This window comes from Rhinoderma darwinii, chromosome 6 (genome assembly GCF_050947455.1).
Source record: "Rhinoderma darwinii isolate aRhiDar2 chromosome 6, aRhiDar2.hap1, whole genome shotgun sequence".
Taxonomy (NCBI): Eukaryota; Metazoa; Chordata; class Amphibia; order Anura; family Rhinodermatidae; genus Rhinoderma; species Rhinoderma darwinii.
This window is the reverse complement of record NC_134692.1, coordinates 37,888,026-37,915,992: the sequence shown is the minus strand read 5'-3', so window position 1 is coordinate 37,915,992 and position 27,967 is coordinate 37,888,026. Positions and strand designations below refer to the sequence as shown.

Here is a 27,967-nt window from a genome sequence, read left to right as displayed (position 1 = left end):
ACTTGACCACTGGAAATCATCTATATTCTCTATATAAGTAACATGGGGCATAGAACCAAGGCAATAAGCAGGCACGTTTTTTCATTTCGAGGGCCCTGTTATATCTGATAGTTTAGGTCGGTGTCCGCCTAGTCTACAGCACACTGTACACTAGGGTTATAAGTGAGCACTCTAATTATAAAGTCCTCACTGATCTGTGCAGCGGGAGCAAATTTAGCTCCTCTGCCTGTAGAAACGTTTTTTATTTTTTCCATTCGCTCGTCCAGAAGTCGAGGACTGCGGCCGACCTCCACGTCTCTGATAGTATAGTAGAAGTGCCCTGGCAGATCTGTGCTGCGAGGTTAGGGGAGTGTCAGCTCACAAGCCGGAGGATGATAAACTCAATGGGACTATCTATTTTTAACCTCCTGTTCTTTCCTTCTGCTCGGGTATTGAGGGCTGGCTGAGCTTTCTCCTCAATGATTTTTAATATCCATGTTCACTACTTTTACGGAGTAGACTGAAAGATTCCTTTAAATTTCGTACACCTATTTTGTGGATAGTTTGTAGACTCGCTCCTTGGGACATCATGTCTGGTGAAGGAGATCAAACTGGACAACTATCAACAACCACCATCAGTACTGTCGCCATCCAAGCTGGGGAATCTAGAATTGTGATTGCTATCCTCAAGGTAAGAACAGTCTGCTGCCCATTGTCTTTGCATATTGTCACCGAAACATTGAGTTAAGCGCAATTTTGTCCTAAAAACACTTGCTATTCGTGACCTTCACTTCCGAACTGTCCCCAGCAATGAAGCAGTTAATGCATGGTATGGCCGCACACTGGCCTGGTAACAGTATCGCCTCTGCTGGTATTTTTAAGGTGTTAGTTTTTGAAGAGTATTCCGATAGTTTTGTATGTCACGTAGTATTATTAACCCTTAGCGTCTTGCTACTATTGATGTCATAGTAAAAACTTGCACATGGCCATTTAGAACTCTGTGTAACCTTTGGCTTCAGTCATGGGATTAGTCGCATTTTCCTAAACTAATCAATGAATCATTTTGGTGTTACAGAAAATGCAGTTTGGTCAAGTAAAGAAACAATCAACAATAAAAACCTAATGAGCGCTAAAAAATTTGCTACTCAGCTTTCCTACATTACTGAACATTCTAGATATGGAAACAGATATAAAATTAATACTATCATTTTGGATGCTGCATAAATTGGCATATTTGCCCTTCAGGAGTGTGGGAAAGCTTAGTGGCAACACCTGTAGTGATGGCCGTATTTGATGTCATTACCCAAAAAAGGCTGAATTTAATTATTTACAACTTAAGAGAAGGGGACAAGTCAAAGACTTCCATTTATTGGGATTTATTTAGTTTAGGCCGGGGCTCCAGGGTAAATTACATTGCAATATCGCATGCAATGCTGCTCTATGGGTTTGATTATTTACGATTATCCCAGGAAATTAATTGGACACCCTCCCCAATTTTTGACAAATGCAGCTATGATATTGCATGTGAATTTGTGTAGTGAGATCGCAGAGCAACACATCGTGTGCGATATGTCGTCTTAGGGCCCGAGCCTTAAGGTGAATTACCACATATCCTTACATTTTCAGACTTTTTAAGAAATCAAGATATTTCCTTTAAAGTTTTTATTGCTTTGGGGTTGGAGCAATTCCTGTGTCCACTCCTTGTCTTGTAAGTATGACTTAGTGAGGTTAATAAAGAAGGATGATGATATACAATAAGGTACAATAACAAGGTGAGGTACGTGTCTCTCCACTTCTAAATACATGAAGACCTCCATATACAATGCCACAAATTTCAAGTCATGCGACACAAACCTTTATTTAGATGTAATGGACATTTATCAGTGGAAATGTAATGTTTTGCATTAATTATGTTTTGTATTGGTTACAATTGTGACAACATCTGATTGGGAGCTGTATAAATCCCTATGCAGTAAGCCCCCTCTAGTGGCAGCTGCAGGCAGACAAACTTTTATCATTTTAAGGGGTTTTCGTATTCCCATCTTAAACATTTGTTTTCACAGCTTCACTCGATTGTTTTCACGGACGTGTGAATCAGGTCCATGAAAACGTACCCAACTTTCCGATACATGAAAAGATATGACCTATCTTTCCACGGATCACGAACGTGACTGAGGCGGCACACACGGTCGTGTGCTTAAGGCGTAAATGTCTAAGATGGGGATAGCCCTTTAACTGAATGGTTGTGTGAAGGAAAGTCGGGGATATGGAGATCTGTATCAGAAAAACAGAGCTCCAACCTCTATGAAGATATTTTGGCCTATTTAAATTAAATACAGTTATATTATAGGTACTTATTCCGGCCATAGATTATTATCATTAATTACTTCACCATCCTACATATAATAATACCCATATTATTATTATATGATTTAATATAAAGTGTTAGCCGCTAAACTGTCCTTGCCCGCTATGGATAAGTGATATTAATATTAACTGTCATCTCCCTAGACCATATAGTAGATAATAGACCACTCTAGACCATCAACAGTATTAGGCTGGGTTCATTTGTTTGTAAAACTGCCCGAACCACAGCAAAAATGACTTGTGAACCCTGCCTTATGGGAATACTATTATTTACCCCGAAACTACCTTATGAAAAAATTTGGGAGTAGAAAATTGGCTGAGTATAATGGGGGAAGGATTTTACCATCTCTGACATGAGCACCATCGCACTTGGAGACTACCCTTTAAAAAAATCCTGCGTTTGCCCCTGTCTCTTACATACATCAAGAAAAGGGTTCTTCAGGATTAAAAACAACCTTGCTGTATCTTCCTAAAACTACCACACAGGTCTATTGGTTTTGTGTCTGATATTTCAGCTCTACTCAATTGAAGTGAATAGGGCTGAGCTGCAATACCACACACAACCTGTGAACAGATGTGGCGCTGTATTTGGAAGTAAGCAGCCATGTATGCTGGACAACCCCTTTAAATGGGTTTCTCATAAAGCACTTTCAGGAAATCAGCAACGTCTTACTTATGGTATCGGTGGGGTTTCCTGCTGCTGATAGACTTTTATTATATGTGAGATTGGGATGTCAAAAAACAGTGTTTTCTATGAAATATCTACCTATGATCCTCTGAATTAAGGCCCCATTACACGGGCCAATGATCGGGCAAACGAGTGCTCATACGAATGCTCACTCCCAATCATTGCCCTGTATAAACAGGGCAACGATCAGCTCATCTGCTTGTTTAAAATAAAATGGTGGCTAGTCCGCAGCACATCTCCCTGTGAACGCAGGGAGATGTGCTGCCGACATGTTGAAAATGTACGAATGATCCTAGTAATGATTGCTTGTCACATACATAAACGATCATTGCTCTTTGTAAAAGGACCAAAAGAGCGCCGATCAACAAGCTTTTTCGACAATCATTTCACATGCCAGAATCGGGCCGTGTGATAGGACACAAAAAAATGGGAGGAGCAAAATCTCAGAAATGGCTCTCAGATAATTAATTTCAATTAAATAAATACATTCTTTGGATTTTTACAAGACTAAATGTAATGACTTAATATCACTTTTGTAATCGGGGAAGCCTGGGGGTCACATAATTGATTATCTGACATCAGATGCTGCATTTTTCTGTAGTTATGTAGAAGAAAGTTGAAAATCTCCCATTGTTATAAAACACGTCAGACCCCTGTGGGTATTTTTGTAGCCTGAGATCTTTGCTTAAAACTGTTTACAATGATGAAAATGTGTAGAACAGCCCCACGCTGCAAACAGCTGCAGCAGGACATAGCGAGGGAGGCCATGACTATTTTAAGTCCGAATGGAAGGGCCTAAAATAGTATTTTCCCTGCTATATCTGTAGGCTAAAAAGTCACAGCAATTAAATCATTAAATAAACCTATTATAAAAATCACTATTAAGTGTTACTAGAAACGTCCACAGGAGATTTACACTTTCTTTTATAATATTGTCGTATGATATCACTCATGCATGTGGCAGGGGCAAACAAAACCGAGGTGGTGAGAACATAGGAAATGGTCTTTATCAAGGGGGGAAGGGCAAAGATTGACATACCCACAACACACTAGACAGACATAGCACTTTGTGCGTTGTCCGGCCGTGGTCCTCTCCCTGCTGTCCTGTGTAATACGTGAAGTCAGGGGTTACAGGCTGCTAGGTGAAAGCCTCTATTCTTGCTTTTGCCACATGTTGTAATGACAATGGTCACGGGATACACCAATGGCATTGTATGGGGCATGCAACTTGGACTCGGTGCACAGACCTTAATTGCCCAGTACTATCAATGCCAAGGGAAGATATCCTTTATCTCATCCTTTCTTTCTACATCACTGAGATTTTTTTATGGGTTAGTTAAATTTGTAAAAAAAATCGAATCAGGTCTCAATAATGACTACCAATATGGCCTCCAATACAGGATTTTTGGCGTTCCTGCAGGGGCGTACCTATCAGGCCTGCAGATTTGCTGCAGATTTTGGATGTATTTTTTAACCCGATACCAGAAACGGAACCTAAAGAGAAGAAATGTATAAAGGAAGGCCTCATTGGTTTGCTCTCATGGATCCAATTCTTGTTTTAACTTAAAAAACGCATCCAAAATCTGCAGCAAATCTTTATAGCGTGCACAAGGCCTTAGGGTCGCCGCATCCAGGTGGAGAAGGAATGGAGAAGTGGCCGCGCATTGGAATTACTGAAACAGCTCAGCCCGCATCTATCAGACATTTATAGTATATCCTGTGGATATGCCATAAATATCTAAGTTGGGAAGAACCCTTCAACATAGAGTTGGTAAATGCTCAGGCGGTATTCACAAGTTTGCTCTGGGCCCAGCACCATCTAGTTACGCCCCGGGGCCCCCTGTATGACAATCCTGGCTAGTTATGCAATAATTAATCATCACTTGTGAACTACTGCACTGAGTTGTCGTCTTTTGTCAAATTATTAAGAATTCTCTTAAATGGTTGCAAGTTCTATATGTTTTTGCCCAAACTGTGTGACAACCAATATGGGAATTATTCAGGACACAATTATTGGGAGGGCAAAAGGGGCAATTACCCAGTAAGCCTCCACTATCCAGTTCCCACTAGCAGTTCCCAGACTAGACATGGTTGTGTGTACATCCAACATCATAATAGTTTTAATATGATTTTTCAAGTGTTGGAGGTCCGTTTTGCTTGTTCGGAGCTCTGATGACCTATCTGCCTGCATTGTTTACTGGAGGAGATCAGGTGGCCAAATGTGAATATTTATTGTCATATACTTCAACCCATCAGGGAGTAATTTGTCACCAAGCAAATAAGCTGTGGACGAGATGGCGTCATTCATTGCTGTAAAGAGTACATTGGTGATAAGTGAAAGGAGAACTATTGAGAAGTATATTGTAACGTTTTTTATTTTTGAATTTTGCCTTTAAATAATCGCTTTTTATGTACCTGGAAAACCCCAATAATGCAACTTTGCCACCATTATAATCACACTGATACTGAGGAGGGATTTTTGTAATGGTCACAACTTTTTGTCATGGTAATGCTGACTTCATGACATTATTGATAAAACGGGTTGAGAGGAGCAGCAATTTTTCCTTGTTTCCTCTTATAGTATCGTATTTCCAACATATAGGTTACTGGAGGCTAAAACATGGATCTGTATTTTAGCCTCCATTGTGTTTTACTTTGCAGAAATAACTTCGCATAACTTTAAAGCTCAGTTAACTGACTGATATTTGTGAAAAGTTCTATAGCCACTTACTTGGGTCACGCAAAAGTTTAATTTTTAATATTGTCAGAAGAGAATAAAAGGGTAACAACATTGTACTTGCCACTTCCTCTCCGTTTCCTTTTTTTTTTTCAGGTTCCCCACGCATTTAAGGCTCTTTTCATATCACACTTTGGGTTTACGTTTGGCATATACACTGGGGAAATCTCCTGACATGTGTGCCGAATGTACACCCCTAACTTATGCAACTTTTATACCCTACAGCTACATATGTTGCCCATAGGTTACCATGTTAAAAGAAAAGTATACTGCGCTGTATACGTTTCTTTTTTAGATGCCCCTGTATCAAAAAGCATCTCTTGGAAGGTACTGTTTCTCCATGCAAAGGTCAAGCTGGTAGGGAGTCTTAAGGGCAATGCTCCCCGGGAAAAAGAATGAAAAATAGCTCTCCTCCAGAAGCAAGAAAGGTGTCAAGCCAGAGACAGCCATCTGCAGGACCGGTTTTAGACAAAGTGCGGCCCTGGGCAAGGTTAAAATTTGGGCCCCAAATGGGGCTGAATTAGGGCCTGTTCACATCTGCATTGGGGTTCAATTGATGGCTTTGGTCAGACCTTTCCATCAGGGGTACCCATGAACGCAAACCAAAACGGAAATAGCTTCCATTTGCATTACCATTGATTTCAATAGTAATGTTTCCATTGCAAATGGTTTCCTTTTGTCTCCGTTCCGTAAGGTTTCTGTTTTTTTGGTGGAAACAATAGAGCAGTAATGCCCCCTGTATGATAGCGCCACACAGCCCCCCTTAGTAGATAGTGGCACACAGCCCCTCCTGTATATAGTGCCATACAGCCCCTCTCTTCTATATAAAACCACACAGCGCCCCACCCTTGTATATATAGTGCCACACAGTCCCCTCCCTTGTATATATAGTTCCACACAGCCCCCCTGTATATAGTGCCACACAGCCCTCCTCCCTTGTATATAGTGCAACACAGCCCCCTCTTGTATATAGTGCCACACAGCACCCCCTTGTATATAGTGCTACACAGCACCCCCTTGTATATAGTGCCACACCACCTCTTGTATATAGTGCCACACAGCACCCCCTTGTATATAGTGCCACACAGCACCCCCATGTATATAGTGGCACACCACCCTTGTATATAGTGCAACATAGCCCCCCTTGTATATAGTGCTACACAGCGCCCCCTGTTGTATACAGTGCTACACAGTGCCCCCTGTTGTATATAGTGCTACACAGCACCCCCCCCATTGTATATAGTGCTACACAGCGCACCCCATTGTATATAGTACTACACATCGCGTCCATTGTATATAGTGCTACACAGCACCCCCCCCCCATTGTAGATAGTGCTACGCAGCTATCCCCCCTGTATTTTGCCAGATCCACATTACAAAAAATTGTACTTGCCTTGCCCTGTTTCCGCAATGGACGAAGCGATGCACAGCCTCCGGGCGGGATGCATGCGCAGACCAGCGTTATGCAGTGACGTCATCACGCCGGCCTTCGCAGGAATTCTTCCCAGTGCCTTTGCGGACGCAGGTACAAGTGAATGTGGCTGTCGCTAGCATCGGGGCCCCCTCCGGTGCTAGCGACACCGCCAGGTGTGTGGGGGGGCCATGCCGAGCCCATAAATTTTGACCTCAGTCGTCTTTCAAGACTCTATAAAAGGTCGGACATTGACTTACAGGATAGTCACCTACAGGTGGCACTAGAGATGCAGCTTTCTTCCTTCTGGAGGAGAGCTATTCTGCATACTGAAAAGAGTCAACTACTGTTTTCAGTGCAGCAGCATAAAAAGTACACTGGCGAACGTATTCTCAAAGGACACTATTGGCACACCTCGGGTCAGTGGGAGCCTATTGCAGCATTTCCCGGTGTACATAAACCCAAAACGTGAACACAGCCTGACTTCGGCTATGTTGCCAAAGTCAACCTTTATTTCCTAGTAAAAGCCGCAAGATCTATATTAGTCTCTTCAGCGTTACTTTCTGTATATAAAATATACACAAAAATTGTTACATGACCAAAGTAAACCGTGTAATGTCTATATGTATTCTATAATCCAGATGCTTGTTGGGAGCTCCGCCAGCATTATGATCACATTTCATGGGAGATTGCACACATTTGATGACATATTAGTAGTCTGTTAATATACTTGTTACAATGAGATGCCTGGTGAAGCGTATGATCCAGTAGCAGAGTTACATTAGTGTTTAGTCTTGAGTTAGTGCTATTACTGTTCAGTGTTAATCCTTTCGTGAACAGACCTTTTACTCTCATGATTTATTTACACCGGCCTGTCTCGTTTCCTCCAGCCGTTCAATTTACACTACAAGTACAGATTGCAGTGTAATAATATTTTGATACATGAGTTAATGGAGAAACCATTCCTCATTCATGGATTTCCAGTACTATCAGAGGCTATAGGCGCTCTTGACACACAGTCACTCATATCAGTTTGTAAAATCGAATCCATTAAATATGCAGAGGGGTGGCAGCCGTTACAAAGTCTGCTCCCCAATCTACAATGTCTGATTATGGGATAAAACATATATTTTGGAGACTTTGATAAACTTCTACCCTTCTACTATGATTCTAGATGCCTGCATTATATGGGAGAATGCACATAAAAAGGTACAAGTACTTGAAACCTAATAGCAAAGGTACATATGAGTTTGTAAATGACACTACTTGAACCCTACTGTATAATAATATGCGATAATACTACAATATAGATGCAGTTTCTATCAATCGTTGTCTTGTAATGGCAACGATTTAAAGTGCCACAGTCATGAAAAAGTGGCACTTTAGATACATTCAGCATTTGGAACGCCTTACGCCACTGATCAGACGAGAGCTGATGAGTGACAGTGTTATCCCCTAGAAGTGCCACTCACATATTCTTTTAAAAGCACCGAGCGTGACTTACAGCATCCTAAACTTACATCTGCTATTCTAAACACCCTTAGGCATCTATAAGATGACAGTATCTAAAGTGCCACTCTTTCATGACGGAGGCACATTAATGTAAAACACTTTACAATGTGCAGTTCTCAACCTTGATGAAAAATTCTTAAGCATTGGCCTGAAAAAGGCTAAGGCAGTTGGCATTCCCATGAGATAAGTGGCAATGCTTATGTTTAGTGATGTAATAAATGATTGCAGCGGCTCTCCTCTCCGGCAAATAGAGAAAGGTCCCGAGTAGGCACATGGACAGAGGTTGTCCAGTCAGGAGAACCCCTTAAACTATTGTTTTTGTCCATTAGGGCTGGTCACATAACCTCATATTTTAGTGAGACACCATCGCACCATACCTCATACCTATCTCAAACACCTTGTAAGTGAAAGTACAGTTCAGTTGAGATGTAAAACTCTTGGTCAAGAATTACACCATCCTCTCAAAATGTCCTCCAATAGCAGTAATTATGGAGAGGACTCTGAAAAACCAGCCAAATTTTTTTTTCCAAAGAACCTTTTAAATGTATTTGAGAAATGCCCTAGGGTATAATCTGCAAAAAGAATAAGAATTGTCATTAAACTGGTTCATTGCTTTTCTACACTACAGTTCTGCACATTGTTAGGCTATATTCACTCCGTCGTCAGAGGCTCTGATTCGTGCCTCCGTCGGCAGCCACGGCGAGTTTGACAGGTAGAGTAGCACTACATGCAGCATTTTTCTTCCCATCAAAATGCCCAAAACCACCTGAGCCTGATGGGCCCCATTGTAAGTCAATAGGGTCTGTTGGGTATCAGTAGTATCTGTCGTACAACGGATTTGGCAGAGCGTTATGGCTTCCATTTTGAATCGAAGCCACAATGCTAATGGGAAAATAGCCGTATCTGGGCCGTAAACATGAGCACTGATGAACGAGACAACTCGTTGATTGGCGCTGATGATTGGTTATGTATGGGCGCTCGTTACTATGATTATTTGTCCCCATACGTTTCCATCATGTCGGCAGCACATCTCCCTGTTTAAACAGGGAGATGTGCTGCCAACAACGATAATATTTGATGCTGCATAAACAAGCAGATCAGCCTTATCAGATCAGCGTTTGATCGTTCATCGGCTGATCGTTGCCCTTATTACACAGGGCAATGTTCAGGAACGAGCGCTCATATGAATACTTGTTTGCCAGATCTTTGGCCCGTGTAGAAGGGCCTTTACGCAGTACAAATTCACAGAACATAATATCTTTACATTTTTTAATATACGGCATTTATCTCATAACATCTTAAAATGCACGGCTCTACTGACACAATGATAACAGGAAACTGGAAAAACATGGTTATAATAACTGTAGCTTGAAAAGTTCTAGTTCAGAGGTCTATTGACTACAAGTATGCGGTTTCTATAGGGATTTAGCATCTTCTAGCTAGTTATCAAGTGGTGGTTTGACCTGAAACTCCTCATACTCCCGTAAGCCACTTCTTATATCTAGTCATTAAAACACATGGATTTTATTATAAAGAAATACTTATGTCCTCTTGATTATATGAGCTTTTTGCTCCCTGACTTCCAAATATCAAGTAAGCACTGCAATACATTTAACCTAAAACCTACCAGGAAGAGCCTTAGTGAGATGAGAAGCCTAATGACTCTGGGACTAGGTGATAGCTTCATAGGTGATAAAAAATTGGTTGGTGTAATTTAGCTACTTCTTGGACACAACTACAAGTAAAAGAGATTAGGAGAATAACTGTATGATATAGGAAGAAAATACACAGTACACAGTGATGGAACAAGAATATTTCTCTGCACAGGTTTTTTTGAGTGGAGATGTTCCTTAATAAATTCCTCTTCTTAATAATGAAGAAAAATCAATAAAATGTATACAGCAGAAGACAACCTCATTTGGAGCTATATGTGGAGTCACTTACTAGACACTTGGGTCTAATCCTTATGTGTTGATTCACAAATACCCTATTTGGCCGTATAGAGGATATGTCCTGTGTGTGCACTGATAACAACAAAGTTTATGATGCAATTATAGATGGACATGTACATTTTCTATAGAGATGAAGAGTGGGTCATCAAACTTATTTCCTCTGGTGGACTCAGGGAATCCCAGACCCGCACTGTATATACTGCACAACATGATATTGATAAGAATTATTATACTGGCATGAAAGCTTATTTTTGCAGGTATAAACCTCACTGAAGTGGACAGGGCTGCAGTCAATGATTGCAATGGAAACAAAACGCTACTAAGAGCAATAAAATACCTTGATTTCTACATAGATCATAAAGTAATCTGGATATGTTTTTGCAGAGTGGAGAACTAGTCCAGTTGCAGCTGGCAGAAGCCATACCAAATTTACTAGAGATTGGAGAAGGCCAAGATGAAGCCAAGAAGCTGCTTCAAGACCACAATGTTCTTCTCTACAAAATCAAGGTAAAAGGATAGTCGCAACCATGACAAATGTTTTGTTTAACGTGGGTTAATCATGTTTTTCAGGAAATCCACATTGTCAAGTTTTTCTGTGATCACAGGGCGATGGTATGATGTTGATGGAGATGAGCATACGGAAATTAATAATATGGTGCACGTTGGACTTGCTCACCAAAGTACCAAAGGATGTTTTTCTAGGTCCAGACTTTCACACAATAATGGGCCCTTAATATAACAGCCAATCCAATTTGTCAAACACTGGCCACCAATGTCTATTTCTTTATAGAAGGAGGGTGGACGCCCAGAATCATTTCCTTCAATGGGCCCAGGGAACCCCAGTTTGACACTGATCTGGTGTACCCTAGACAGGCTGTGCTGTGATTATAGCTTATTTTAGTAGTACATCCATGATATATATTAAGAACCCCATAGTGCTGCTCCTTTCGCCCGATGAGGGACCTCAGGTTTGTGTATGAGGATTTAGGAAAGTAAAATAGTACATACTTGTAGAGTAAAACTGAGAAGGAATGGACAAAGAAAATCAATCAGTACATCCACCTTAGGGTGTGGAGTAAGACTTCTATACAAAAATAGGTGTGGTGGGTTGCAGGGAAGGTAATTCAGTGTAAATGGACATTGATCGTCTACTGTAGTGCTGCATGCATTAGATCCTTACTTGTAGTAGCTGGTGGTTGGTGAACCATGGGTTGCAGACGTAGTCGGGCAGGGATGTTCGATGGAGGGTCCTCTAATTCATGTTCTAACACAAAAACAAAGATCAACTACAATATTATTCATGTGGTTCAGTATAGAATACCTCAGTTGCATATTAGGCTCTCTTCACATCTAGTTTGTACAACGGGAGCATTTCCCAAGGTTTACTCTGACATGCCGTAGGCCCCCATGCACCCAATGTATGCCAAAAGCGTATCCATTTCACATAAACTGAGCTGGCATACCTTTTTTTTCACTGAATATATTTTTTACAATGAGAGTCAATAACCGATATATGCCACTGTATGCCATACAGTGGCATTCGTCGATGGCTTATGCCAGGGAATACTACCGTCGTATCGTGCCTGAAAAACCATATGTGAACAGAGCCTTGCTTGCTGCTCAAGTTACTCTTTTTAGTTACTGATAGTTCCTCATAAAATAAAATCTCTTTCATTAGAGTCAATCACAATCTGGGTAGTTGTAGTCTCAAGAGTCTTATTGTAGGAAAAGTCTATGGATACTATATAGATAAAAGTGTTCTAAACCTCATGAACTATATGCAGTATGTTTTGAGTTATTACTTTTTTTTTCAGGTCCAGTGATACATCCCCTGTTCCTATATAACTACATGGGTGGGCTGATTTGCCTTTCAGGACTATGGAAAAATTGGGTGACATCTGCTACTGGAGCTGTAGTGGTGACCATTGTGGTTGTCACCCTTTTTCCCCAGAAATAAGTATGTTTAATGATGTAATATATATTTTATTTTAATTGAGACGAGGAGAAATCAAGGTTTTCTATGTGTCGTTACTTTTTTTATTTTTTTGGGGGGGGATTCTCAGACTTGCTCAATTTCTTTTGTGTCTCTGGGTCTAACATAACCGGAAAGAGGGAGGGAGAGGCTTTTTGTTCTAATCCACCTGACAGTTGTGTAGAACATTTAAATCAGATATTTGGAGTCACTTGCAGAGTGTTCTTCTAAACCTGAGCTAATTAAGTTAATTTAAATGCTTCAGGTTTAGAGTACGGGCACATTCACATGGTCGTATTTTTGTTACATTCTCATTTATTTTTTCCTAAAGATTTTCCTTCCTTTTCAAATGGCATTTACTCCCATTATTGCCTAGAGTAAAGCTCGCCATGCACATTAGAAGTATTTCGGTCAAACCCGACAATTACAGCGGGACCAGCCGACTATCTAGTAATGGCAGCATCCCGACGATCCCCCGACATGTTGAATTTCAACATGCCTGATCCTGTTTTTCTTTATAAGATAAGCCGCTGCCAGGCGAGACCGGAATCAACTGTCTCCCTGAGAACACATGCACACTAAGCTGAACCAAGCGTGCGTGCGTATGGGGGAGTCAGGGGGAATAATTGTCCGCTGAACATCTATTTAAAATGCATGGCTAGCTTTAAATGTATGTGGTACAGACCAAACAAATGGCCATGTGAATGCATCCTAAGTTTTGACCTTCCATTGCCAAGAGACAGCAAGAAGCTGTATCCAGAAATTCTAAAAATTTAAGGCTTACAGAATGGATTTTCTGCTGGACTTTTTAGGAATGCTATGTTATTGAAGGGATTTAACCATAAATAATGTTTTATGACAGGTCAATCAGAAAAGTCAGACTGGGGACAGCAGGACCCCTTCCAAGTGGTTGTTCCTTTCTGAGGAAAGCCGATCAGAAACTAAGCGGCACAACGCTCACCCAAGTACTTCTGACGCTTTATTTTAGTGATCGGTGGGGGTGTCATTGCTCGGACCCCCACCGATCAAAACTTCTGACATGTCGCTATGACATGTTAAAAGTTTCGTTTTTTAAGAGTTGCTCCCGCACTGCTGGACTCAGCCTGGCCATGTTCACCATTCCATTAAAAAGGGTTGTCATATTTTTTATTGATGAATTCATTTCCTATTGCTTATATAGCACCAACATATTCTGCAGCGCTGTACAGAGATTGTCATCATTCACATCAGTCCCTATCCCCATTGGTTCTCATCTAATTACCCTGTCTCAGAAACACACACATGGGATAATCGGACACATACACACAAAGGCTAATTTCATAAGAAGTCGGTTATGGTTATCCTATCAGTATGTTTTTGGAGTGTGGGAGGAAACCGGAGTACCCAGAAGAATCCAACGCAAACATGGGGAGAACATACAAGCTCCATGTAGATGTTGTCCTTGGTTTGTGTCAAACCCAGGACCCCAGTTCTGCAGGACAACAATGCTAATGACTGAGCTACCGTTGTGCCCATCCTTAATTGTAGTGGAGAAGTGGCTACACATATGTCATCCATATGTATTGATATAAACACATATGGGCTATATGTGCTGTTATAAAACATAAAATCTTGAGCCACTTATACATAACCATGCTCATAGTACATGTCATCACCAGTGTTATTATCACTGGCCACCACAAGAATACCGTAATAAATTAGACTGGCCCTCCTCCCTGCAATTCACTCTTGGTCAATCCTTCAATCTGTCAGAATAAGTATTTGTATTGGACACAGCTTATATTTCACACACTCATCCTTGATCTATTTAGCTTCTGTGGGGGGGGGGGGGGGGGGGGCAGCACAGTTCTGACACATATAGTACTTGCCTGTCAATACATAATATCAGAGAAATAAAACCCAACTTCCTTCCATAATGACAGGACTTGTACAGTACGGCTGTGATCTTTTCATTGTGAACTCCGACCCTACAAAATATTTGTTCCAAAATAACTAAGTTATTTTTATCTTGAACTTGAATTCCAAGGGCTTGATGACATTTTAAAGATTAATTACAAGCCCAGCCGGAGGTGAATTTTCATATCTATTCCACCATCTATTATTCTCTAGATTAATACGCTATATGGACAAAAGTATTGGGACACACCTCTTAATCATTGAATTGAGGTGTTTTATTCAGTCCCATTGCCCCCCAGCCATGCAGTCTGCCTTCACAAAGATTTGTGAAAGAATAGATCGTTCTAAGGAGCTCACTGAATTCCAGAGTGGTCCTGTAATAGGATGCCACTATTTCAACAACTCAGTTTGTGAAATGCCTTCCCTCTTAGATATTACATGATCAGCTGTGAGTGGTATTATTTCAAAGTGGAAGTGTATAGGAACCGCGTCAACTCAGTCCACCGTAGACCACGGAAAGTTACAGAGCGGGTTAGCGGAGTTCTAAGGCACATAGTGCTCACTCAATAACTGCAGAGCTCCAAACCTCCTCTGGCATTAACAAGCGTCGGATTGAGTGTTGTAAAGCATGCCGCCACTGGACTCTGGCAGTCTGATGGATGAGTCTGGGTTTGGCGAATGCCAGGAGAACGTTACCTGCCTGACTGCATTGTGCCAGTAGTGAAGTTTGGTGGAGGAGGGATAAAGTTATGGGGTTGTTTTTTAGGGGTTGGACTAAGCTTTTTAGATCCAGTGAAGAGAAATCTTAATGCTAAGACATTTTGGACAATAGTATGCTTCTAACTTTGTGGGAACAGTTTGGGGAAAGCCCTTCTCTGTTTCGAAATGACTGTGACCCAGTCCACAAAACAAGCTCCATAAAGACATAGTTGGGTAAGTTTGGTGTGGAAGAATTTGACTGGTCCAGAGCCCTGACCTCAACCACATCCAACACCTCTTTCGATGAACTCAAATGCAGATTGCGAGCCAGGTCTTCTCATCCAACATTAGTGTCTGACCACACAAATGCTCTTCTGTATGAATGGGCAAAAATTCCCACAAACACACTCCAAAATCTTGTAGAAAGAGTTCCCAGAAGAGTGGAAGCTGTTTTAAAGGGGGACCAACTCTATATTAATGGCTATGGATTTAGAATGGGCTGTCATAAAAGCTCCTGCATGTAATGTGTAGGTGTCCCAATACATTTGTCCATATAGTGTATATAGTGTATCTTAGTCCCAATTCAGATTTCTTCCTATAAAAATAAGTAATAAATTCATATAAGTAGAAGATGTGGTCCTGAACATTGTACGACTACTCATCCATGACAGCACCAGTCTCAAGCTGAATTCAGGAAGGAAGAGTGTTTCATTTATATTATTACTGAGTGATATAGTGCAGGGATGACAGTCTGTTTTTGGAAACTTTATATTTTAGGAAACATATCCGCTTAGAATTGATGCTTTCTGACAAACTGGAGAAGAAGCTGCCAACTTTATCAACAAGTGAAGGGTGCACAGTCTGCCTGTATGTGTATGAGTTATAAGGACTATTATTGTAGGAAAGTGAATCAGAGAAATGCATATATTCTCATGGCGCTCGGGTCTTCTCATGATAGACTAGTATGCCATCACTCAGCCCCTAATATGCCATCACTCTGCCAATCACAGAGCGGATACTATTCAGTGACTTTCTGGGCAGTGATGGTGCCGCATGTAATGTCCGAACCCGGAAACATGCTCAGACAGAGCAATCTCAAGATTATCTAGAGAAATGAACTTACTGAGGATGAGTATCCCAGTGGGTGGGCCCCACCATGTAAGTTGCCTTTCCCACCGCTAATTACGGATTTAATTAGTCAATCAGACATGTGTGAAGGGTAACAGCATTGGAGCTCCAGAAGGTGGCAACCCCAACAGTGTCCAGAACAAAGGGCCCTTTTACATGGGCCAATGATCGGGCAAACGAACATTCATATGAACCCGGTTCCCGATCATTGCCCTGTGCAAGCAGGGCAACGATCAGCCGATAAACCAGCAAACGCTCGTTCATAGGCTGATTGTATAGCAGATTTTATGCAGCAAGAAATATCGTTGTCGGCAGCACATCTCACTGTATATACAGGGAGATGTGATGCTGACATGATAGAAATGTACAGGGATGAGCGATCGTAGTAACGATCGCTCGTCCCCATACATTACTAATCATAGCTCCTTGTGAAAAGAGCAAACAAGCGCCAATCAATGAGCTGCCCCGTTGATCGGCACTCATTTTCACGGCTCATATCGGGCCATGTAAGAGGACCTTTATAAATCCTGACTATACCGGTGTTAATTATAAGAACACCTGACCGCCAATTTTTTGCATACCTTCCTTAAGTTTCCGGTTGCGTCAAATATATGCACCAAATTTATAGCGTGTGAAATGCTTTCTACTATATGTTTAGACTATTGGACAGCCTAGCCAGGTCAGACCAGTTGTATGTTGTACAAGAATTTTGCTCAAGGGCCTAAACATCTGTATATGTCACATTTTATTTCATTTACAGCATTTGTGCAACACTCCATGTTTTAGTGACCATGATCCAACACATACTACTTACAACATTTGTCAATTTTATGAATTTGGCGCATGGCTGGAAAATTTGCCAGTATTTGATTTTGACAAACTAAAAAATGAACAGCAAAATGTCACTTTTACCCTTTCTTCTTTTGGAATTTTGGTCTATTTCAATTTCGCATGATGATGCTTTTAATTGGGGAGATAGACATTTGCTTCAGGAAAATACTGAGTGCGTTCTGTACAATGGAGTCGTTTTTTGCAAAAAGAAGGGATTTTGTGTTTAGAGACAGTGAATTCTAGTGAACCTGACAGAAAGTGACATTGCTTTTGATGTAGACTAAATCTCTAAAATGTCATGTCCTGACTGTGCAAAAAAATCAGAACTGTGTAAATCTCCCTGTAGTCCTTTTAAAGACTGTGCTGCAATATTAGGGTATGTGCACACACACTAATTACGTCCGTAATTGACGGACGTATTTCGCCCGCAAGTAGTGGACCGAACACAGTGCAAGGAGCCGGGCTCCTAGCATCATACTTATGTACGATGCTAGGAGTCCCTGCCTCTCCGTGGAACTACTGTCCCGTACTGAAAACATGATTACAGTACGGGACAGTTGTCCTGCAGAGAGGCAGGGACTCCTAGCATCGTACATAAGTATGATGCTAGGAGCCTGGCTCCCTGCACTGTGTTCGGTCCACTACTTGCGGCCGAAATACGTCCGTCAATTACGGACGTAATTAGTGTGTGTGCACATACCCTCAGGGTTTGTTCACACGCTGAGCCAAAAACGTCTGAAATTACGGAGCTGTTTTCAAGGGAAAACAGCCCCTGATTTTCAGACGTTTTTTGAGCAACTCGCATTTTTCGCGGCGTTTTTTACGTCCGTTTTTGGAGCTGTTTTCATTGGAGTCTATGAGAAAACAGCTCCAAAAACGTCCAAAGAAGTGTCCTGCACTTCTTTTGACGAGGCTGTATTTTTACGCGTCGTCGTTTGACAGCTGTCAAACGACGACGCGTAAATGACAGGTCGTCTGCACAGTACGTCAGCAAACCCATTCAAATGAATGGGCAGATGTTTGCCGACGTATTGTAGCCCTATTTTCAGACGTAAAACGAGGCATAATACGCCTCGTTTACGTCTGAAAATAGGTCGTGTGAACCCAGCCTAAGTGTTTCCATTTGATGCCATGGGTCATTATTTATACCTTTAAATCATGCAGTATTAATAGGGTTAAAATGTATTTTATATTACAATATCTAAGCTAAAAGTAATACCTAGCTTTGCATTACAGACTTCAAGTATTGTTGTAAATTAGTCTTATTTCCGAATTAATACTTTTTCTTGCTAAATATGTGTTATTTTGATAGAATACTAGAATATTATCAGTATATTTCCTAGTTTCCCATGTGTTAATAATTCAGGAATAATTATGTTATTGTAGATCATTTTTGTAGCAGTGGAAACAGGGGGGAGGGGTGTAGGGTCACTTTGAATGTGTTGTCTGGGTTAAAGGCTATGTACACTTTTAAAAACTTTTTTTTTCCCAGTGTGTCAATGTATTTGGTGCAACTTGCTAATTATGTTTTATATCCTGTATACAGAGCAGCTGTTTCGTGCGCTGACACCTGAATCCATCAGGTCAGCAGCACTGACGGGTTCAGAGTCCGCAAGTCCTGCGTGTCTCTGACACATAGGAACCACCTGTTATTGATCACATCTAAGTTATGAACTTAGATGTGATCAATAACAGCTCGATCCTGCATGTCAGAGACACGCAGGACCTGCTGACACTGAACCCGTCAGTGCTGCTGACCTGATGGATTCAGGTGTCAGTGCTAGATACAGCTGCTCTGTAATCAGGATACAAAGCAGCTGTTTCTCAAAAAGTTTAAATTATTTTTGATGAAATTTAATTAGAAAGTTGCACCAAACACACTGGTACGCATTTTTATATATAAAACAAACAAACAAAAAAACGTTTTCAAAGGTGTACATAGCCTTTAAGGAAAAAGGGGTCTGATTTTTTTTTCCCCCATAAACAGCGCCACTCTTGTCTATGGGTCGTGCCTGGTATTGCAGCTCAGCTCCATTCACTTGAACGAGGATGAATGTCAATACCAGAAACAAAGCATAGAGAAGAGATGTGCTCTTTCTGAATAAGAATATGACCCCATTTTCTAATCTTTAACAACACCTTTAGAAATGTGCTGAAAAAATTGCATTATTTATAGATGCTGTGTTTAGATTCTAGTAAAAATCTCAGACATTTTTATACTATTGCGTCCTCATAGTAGAGCATCCTTAGAATCCATACCATGCCATTGGGGCAATTGTAAAGGCAAATTAGGCCAAGTATACAAAGCAAAAAAAGTAGGCAGGTGTATAACTTAAAGCTTCTGGGCCCCAATGCAAAATATGTGACAGGGCCCGACCTACTGTGTGGCATTTATAATACTGGTGTCTTCTTACGTGGCAGAGGGGTCTTTGGGCCCCCAGGCACTAGGCAACTGCTACTTCTGCACCCAGTATAGCTACGCCACTAAAAGTAGGGTTCATACACGACCCTGTTCTCCCTGAGCGACCTCTATATGACTTAAGTAACAGCAGGGCAGCCCTGTATGAGCATGCTTGGATTAACATATACTTGACTGTTGGCAGAGTAGCCCTGCAGCAAAAACTGGATTCCTGGAATGGATTGTTAGAAACAAATCAATTTGGGAGAATGTGACTTCATAGGAGCCTTGATAAAGAACAAAAAAAGCAAGGGTGTACTGCTTTAAAGAGGCTCTGTCACCAGATTTTGCAACCCCTATCTGCTATTGCAGCAGATAGGCGCTGCAATGTAGATTACAGTAACGTTTTTATTTTTAAAAAACGAGCATTTTTGGCCAAGTTATGACCATTTTTGTAGTTATGCAAATGAGGCTTGCAAAAGTCCAAGTGGGTGTGTTTAAAAGTAAAAGTCCAAGTGGGCGTGTATTATGTGCGTACATCGGGGCGTTTTTAATACTTTTACTAGCTGGCCGTTCTGATGAGAAGTATCATCCTCTTCTCTTCAGAACGCCCAGCTTCTGACAGTGCAGATCTGTGACGTCACTCACAGGTCCTGCATCGTGACGGCCACATCGGCACCAGAGGCTACAGTTGATTCTGCAGCAGCATCAGCGTTTGCAGGTAAGTCGATCTTACCTGCAAACGCTGATGCTGCTGCAGAATCAACTGTAGCCTCTGGTGCCGATGTGGCCGTCACGATGCAGGACCTGTGAGTGACGTCACAGATCTGCACTGTCAGAAGCTGGGCGTTCTGAAGAGAAGAGGATGTTACTTCTCTTCAGAGCGCCCAGCTAGTGAAAGTATTAAAAACGCCCCGATGTACACACATAATACACGCCCACTTGGACTTTTACTTTTAAACACACCCACTTGGACTTTTGCAAGCCTCATTTGCATAACTACAAAAATGGTCATAACTTGGCCAAAAATGCTCGTTTTTTAAAAATAAAAACGTTACTGTAATCTACATTGCAGCGCCTATCTGCTGCAATAGCAGATAGGGGTTGCAAAATCTGGTGACAGAGCCTCTTTAAGTACAATATGATTAATACTTGAGGTTGTTGAATGTACATCCACCCACCTAAACACATAGGCACAACACTATAGCACGCAGTGGACCTGTCTTGAAAGGAGCCGCATGCTGCAATTAGTTACGCCATGCTATGCCAGAACCAGAGCATGGGACTACTAGAGAACCTCACAAAGTGGTCACTAGGAACAATGAAAGAAGATGCAAGTTCCTAGAGTTAGAAAATGGTGACTTGAGGATGAGTATCTTGGAGCAATTATTCTTATTCGTGCAAAATCAAGAAGCTCTGGTGGCCATTTTCGTGAGGTTCTCAAGAAGCCTCATGGTGGTCCATTGGAGCCACCATTGTTTTTATTTTGGCTTAATAATCTGTATATGAAGCAAAAAAGATTGAGTTGGAGCCTTGCTGGCAGGTCCCAAATAAAGAGAGAAATTAGCAAACCAAGACTGGACAGCAATGTGTGAATCCAGCCTAAAAAGGTTTGTATAGGATTGGAATTTTTTTGGAGTTCCTAGAAGACATGACATAAGGGTTCCGATTTTGTGTCCATTTTGACCACATAGATCCTTTATGTCCTTTTCCCTCTAACATACATTGAAATAAACCACTTGAATTTTAAGCTGCTCGTTTGTCTTTTCTACCCATCCTTTCCATTTTGAACCACACAGATGAAAAATCTTAATTTCAAGTTTTTTTTTGGATGTCATTATTCTCAGACTCTCAGTGTGAAGTGTCAGGTATGATGAAAGAACTACAAATAATTTCATAATCACATTATCATTATTCTTTCATGTAGATCTCCAAATGTATCAGACTTCAAGCTGTTTCTTTCAAGTTTTAAGAAGCTGAAATATACTTTGAAAATACCTAGTTATCTGCTGTTTGGAGGAAATGTTAAGTACCTCGCAGACAGGCTAGGAATGGCTTGTGATTAAAATGAGTTGTCTTATAATTGTAGCAACTAAAGAAATCTGCCTGTCTTACTATGATTCAGTACAATAATATGAGACTGTTGCAGGTTTTACCGGATACAGAAGACGTATTATAGCTACAGGACCAGTTACATACAAAATATACAATCTCATGTTCACATTAAAGGGAATGTCCACCTTGAAACACATTTTTACAGTTTAAATATAGATAGTATCCTAATAGAAAGCTGTACCTTTTCAAATGCATTGCATTACTTTGGTTGTATTGATCCTAAATCACATTATGATCCTTACTGTCCAGAACTGAGTTTACAATTCTACTTGCTGCTGAGCCCAAATCTCCCAGTATTTCCTGCTTGTTCAGTGTCTTTACAGAGTGTTCTCTGGTGATTTGCATTTTTGGAAATGTGACAGTGCAGAGAAGTCTAATTTGGGAAAAACAATCTCTCCAAGGATACAGTGAAGTAAATCCATTGCATTATAAAAGCACAAATAACCTGTCATTGGTGTATCTGTCGACAAACTAATGACCAGGTCCAATGAAATCTGAATACGGGCTCTGGTCTATTAGGCTGGGTTCACACGTGGCGGAATTTCACTTAAATTCCGCTGCGGACACTCCGCAGCGTTAATCCGCAGCGGAGCCGTTTGTCCATTGACTTACACTTTAATTTAGCAGTGTTCGTTTAGACGAGGCGTAAAATTCCGCTGCGGAGCATAGGCTGCGGAGCGGAATTTGGTGTCCGCAGCATGCTCTGTCTGTTGCGGAGCAGTGGCGGACTCATGGCGGAATTTCTCCATTGACTTCAATGGAGATTCTAATTTCCGCAATGAAGTCCGCAGCTGTCATGCACATGTTATGTGTGCTGCGGATCCGTCTTGCTTTTTTAACTTGACATTTCTTCATTCTGGCTGGACCTATGTATTTCTAGGTCTACAGCCAGACTGAGGAAGTCAATGGGGCTCCCGTAATGACGGGAGCGTTGCTAGGAGACGTCAGTAAATAGTCACTGTCCAGGGTGCTGAAAGAGTTAAGCGATCGGCAGTAACTGTTTCTGCACCCGGGACAGTGACTACCGATCCCAATATACATCTATCTGTAAAAAAAAATGAAGTTCATACTTACCGAGAACTCCCTGCTTCTGTCTCCAGTCCGGCCTCCCAGGATGACGTTTCAGTCTAAGTGACGGCTGCAGCCAATCACAGGCTAATAACAGGCTGCAGCGGTCACATGGACTGCCGCGTCATCCAGGGAGATCGGGCTGGATGCCGAAGGAGGGACGCGTCACCAAGACAACGGGCGGTAAGTATGAATTTCTTTGACTTTCACAAGGGAAAGTGCTGTCCCTTCTCTCTATCCTGCACTGATAGGGAGAAGGGAAGTACTTTTACCGCAGTCCGCAGCAGCTAGTCCGCATCAATTTACTGCACATTTTGTGCAGATCCGCAGCAGAATCTGCAACGCAGATTCTGTGCGGCATTGATGCGGACAGTTGCGGAGGAAATCCGCCACGTGTGGTCATGCCCTCATAGAGGTGGTAATACAGGAAAAGTAAAGGGTAAAAGGGTTGTCCAATTTAAACAATCCCTTCTCATATTTTCTGGGGCGTAACCATTCCTCGCCGATCCTCCAACTCCTCTTATCCGCAGGGGCCCACCTATATCCCCTCAGGCTGCCACATCATGCAGGCTGTGCCACAGCACATACAAAGTCCTGACACCGGGCAGCATCAGGACTGTTATACTGCGGAGCACAGACCGCCGGCTGTGGCAGACTGAGGGGATCTGAGGTGCCTTCCGGTTGCAGTCATACCCTCAGCAACTGCGATCGTTATGCAACTGCATATGCTCTATTAGGGAATATGGATATTATAGAGGGAGGCCTTTCATGTAAGGGTCATTATGCAGGCATTCAGGGTAAAATATACTATGACACATATTTTCCCAAAGAGATGCTTCTACAGAATACACTGTAGGTTTATAAACATACTGGAAAGCATTACTGATCACTAACACCAAAGGCAGCAATGTCACATACAAACATATATCACACATAAAAATCGAAATGTATTGGGCAGGATCAAAAAACAACCCCAGGGTCCTTTTTCCCACAGGTACAGGGTGTATTTCAGCCAATCACACAATACTTGTCAAACCAGGGAATACGCATAGTTTTACAATAGGTATGTTATTTAGTATGCAATATGAGTAGAATTGACCGGGTTCTTGCTATATCCAATCCACAAGGTGGATGACAGCTCTGAAAAGAATGACCTTATGACTTTATGTAGGTTCCTGTCCCTAATAATAACCCTAGAATATTAACTTGAATGGAAACCTGTCACGTCAAACATGCTGTCCCATCTTCCCATCTGCGGACAACATGCTATAGAGCAGAATGATGTATAGTTTTGTGAGAAAAGATTTAGGATAACCTGTAATTTATTGATTGAAATCCCTATTCACTTTGGACTAAAGAGTCTAGTGGGTGGTCCTACTTGTGATTGGCAGCTATTTCTGTATTCACACAAGTGCAGGGAAGGCTGTTAACAGTTGAGACCACCCACTGGACTCTTTAGCCCACAGTGAGCAGAAATGTAAAACAATAAATTACATGTTATCCTGAATTTTTCCCCACAAAACTATACATTAATCTTCCAGGCTCCGCCTGCCCTGTACTGTCACATGCTGCCTGCAGATTGGACAGTTTATTCCACATGACAGGTTTCCTGTAAGAAGTATTTGAATTGCATTGAGAGCAATGCCCTTATACAATGCTAATATATGTATTAGCTGAACCGCTGCTTTTACAAGTGGGGATGATTTGGGTAATAAAAGTGAGCAGCATCAGGGCAATTAAATTCCCTGCCATTAGTTGAATACAGTCATCTTTTAAGCAATCTTCATCCCGTGCATAGCAAATTAAAAAATTTGAGCCCCACTTTTAGTCTGGAGAGAGTTTAGCTCTCTGTACCCAAAGCAGGGGTTTCAGAATGCGCTAAGCAGGGGCACATGTAGTAGAGGTGTCTTAATGCCTTAAAACCCCCCTCTGATCTGTTCATGACAAACCATAACATCACTAATTAAGTGATAAAAATATTTCTGCTTCTACTAGGTGGAGCTCACTGTTTATGGATTTATTATGGAAGTGATTGGGAGCTGTATAAATCCCTCTGCAGTGAGCTCCCCCTAGTGGTGGCTGCCAACAGAATTTTATCATGTAACTTCTATATATTGCTATGTAAAGGGATTTGTAAAAACAGAGTGCTGACCCCTATAAAAAAATTGGAACTATTTAGATTAAAAAGAAATAAATTCGAACTACATTTTCCTTCCCTAAACCTCCTCCGCTAACCTAGGCTCCATCCCAAATCACCAATAATATTAGGTATTAACCTGGGTTGAGCCCTATTCACACTGCGTTGGCTGCGTACATTGGAGGTAAACGTCAGGAAATACTCCCTACGTACACCTCTGACAGAAGCCTCCGACATATGCTACTGTTGCGCGATACACCTATTTTTGGTGGGATGCCTCTGTATTGAATAGCATAGTCGACTACCCTTTTAAATAGTTTAAAAAAAGGTATTATGACACATTCCAACCCGATAAATGCCAAAAGAACACTCTTGTGGCACACATAGGGTCAATGGGGCTCTGTGGACACATTCAGTGTTTATATCGGAAGCATTTCCTGGAGCATATGTCCAATTTAGTGCCGTGTATGTATATGTCTAACGTAGTGTGAATTGACCCTTACCAATCGTCTGCACGGGGCCATTCTACTATCACTTCTGTGGCCCCCAATGCACTTGGAAACCCTCCTTTTTAAAAATCCACTCACATAATACCAAGACACCTACATCATTAACAGCGGCTTGGACACAGCGTCGAAATTGTTGTTTAACAAAAAATTTTGTAAATACGAATCCTCGATTACTGTAAAATTCCAGTATTTATCGATTCTACAGAAAAATCCAGCATCATTCATAGTCCAAACAAATCCTCCAGTCGTCCACTGGCTGCCGTGTTGTGGTAGTCCGCCTTATTTTTAACCTGATCACAGTATTATTGCTGCGATTCTGTTATCTGTGGTCACCACATTCTTATTGTATCTTCTGCACGCTCTGTTACTTGTCATAGTAAAGGCCATGATGATTATATTAGTGCTATGTAGTGTCTGAAATGTAGCTATGTGGAATATTGATGGGTTGTCACAACACACTATTACTGGCTGTGAAAATCAAACACTTCAACATTATTCCTGCAGATAAACAATGACAGACTTTTACCACATGGTCAGTTCATTTTTAAAGAGAAACTGCTGAAAATCAAATTTTGCCAATGTAATCCGTTTTGGACAATCCTTTTTTGTTACAACGAACCTCCTGACAATACGCTGATCACAAGATGCCCTGCTGTTAGGACTCCACGGTAATCAGCTGTGATCTGTGGAGGGAGCCCGTCAACAAGTGTTCAATACCCCTGCAAAGGGGAAATGGAGCATTACACAGTGCACATGGAAATCAGTCCTCCGAAACAAGAGATGTTATTATAGATGCTCTACTCTTGGGCCAATAGTTCAGGCTTCTGAATGGGGGACTTCCCTCAATTAACCCCTTCATGACTCAGCCTAATTTGAATGTTAAAGAGGATCTGTTAGTAATGCCCCATCTCCTGGCTAATCTAATAGGCGCTGTTACACTGATAATGCAAGTGAAAATTGTGTCCCAAAAAGTTTATTATTTTAAAAGTTATGAGCTTTTTTTCTAGATATGCGAATGAGCCTATACTTGACAAATGGGCGTCAACAGCATCGATTCTACTGAGGTGGAGCTACCTCATAGCCTCTGACGCTGTCCTATCAGCATGAAGCTGCTGCACACAGTGTGAGAGACTGAGGCTGGAGGGAAGGGGGATCAATTCAAACAGCCATATCTCGAGCTGTGGACCACCTAGTACAGTGGTTGTGGTGGCATATGAAAGATGAGATTCTAATCTTTCATGTGACACCAGGATCGCAGTTGTGAAAAAAAATGAAGATATCACCAGTTGAAAACAGTTGGGAATGGAAGCTGTATACTATATGATCACGCTGTGTTGCTGGGCAGGGAAGGGGGAGAAGATGTATGCTGATTGGACAGCATCATACAGAAAACATTACACCGCCCAGAGTGAAAAGAAAGAGTCACCTCCCATTTGGCAAGGAGCCAAATTAGCATATTTAGAAATACACTCATAACTTTGCATATTAATAAACGTTTTTGAATACAAATCACACTGTAGTTATCAGCATCATAGCGCCTATTAGATTAGTTAGGAGATAGGGAATTAATAAACTGGTGACAGAGTCTCTTTAAGGACGCAAAGTTTGTTTTGTTTTTTTTCATCTCCGCATTCCGAAAGACATAACTTTTATAATTTAATGTCAACATGGCCGTATGAGGGATTGTTTTTTGCTGAATAAGATGTATTTTTTTTAATGCCACGATTTTGGTGTACATATACTCAATTGAATAACTTGTTTTAAGTTTTTGTAATGAAAATCAAACAGCAATTCCTCATTGTTTTTTGAGAATTTATTTTTACAGCGTTCACAATGCATTATAAATAAAATATAATATTTTGTCATGTTAATTATAATATCTTAACCCCATTCTGTGGATTGTTACTATTACGGCGATACCAAATTTATATAGTTTTTTTTATATTGTACTACTTTTGCACAATAAAAATTCTTTTTTAATACAAAATAATTTGTTTTTGTGTCGCCACACTCCAAGAGCCGTGACATTTTTATTTTTCCATCGATGGAGCAGTAAGGGAGCTTGTTTTTTGGTGGATGACTTATTATTTAACTGTACCATTTTGATGTACATAGGACTTTTTGATTACCGTATTTTTCTGACTATAAGGCCCCATGCACACGAACGTAAAAATGGCCGTAATCACGGGCCGTAATTACGGGCCAATAGACTTCTATTGGCCACGGGTACATCCCCGTATGCTTACGGGAAGGTGCCCGGGCCGTTGATAAATATAGAACATGTCCTATTTTAAGCCGTAATTACGGGACGGGCAGGCCCATAGAAGTCTATGGGGCTCCCGTAATTACGGGTGACTACGTGTGTGCACCCGTAATTACGGGAGCGTTGCTAGGCGACGTCAGTGGATAGTCACTGTCCAGGGTGCTGAAAGAGTTAAACGATCAGCAGTAACTCTTTCAACACCTGGACAGTGGCTACCGATCACAATATAGATCAACCTGTAAAAAAAAAAACGTTCATACTTACCCAGAACTCCCTGCTTCTTCCTCCAGTCCGGCCTCCTGGGA

The 27,967-nt window shown here is 41.3% G+C and overlaps 1 protein-coding gene across 1 annotated transcript in view; it reads left to right on the top strand.

Moving 5' to 3' along the window:
• The first annotated feature begins 568 nt into the window (after positions 1-568).
• CCDC141 (coiled-coil domain containing 141) overlaps positions 569-27,967 on the top strand; it is a 108,218-nt gene continuing 80,819 nt past the window's right edge. The window contains exons 1-2 of the mRNA XM_075831152.1: positions 569-670; positions 11,031-11,153. Of these exons, the coding sequence (XP_075687267.1) occupies positions 569-670; positions 11,031-11,153 (225 nt within the window). The remainder of the gene's footprint in view (positions 671-11,030; positions 11,154-27,967) is intronic.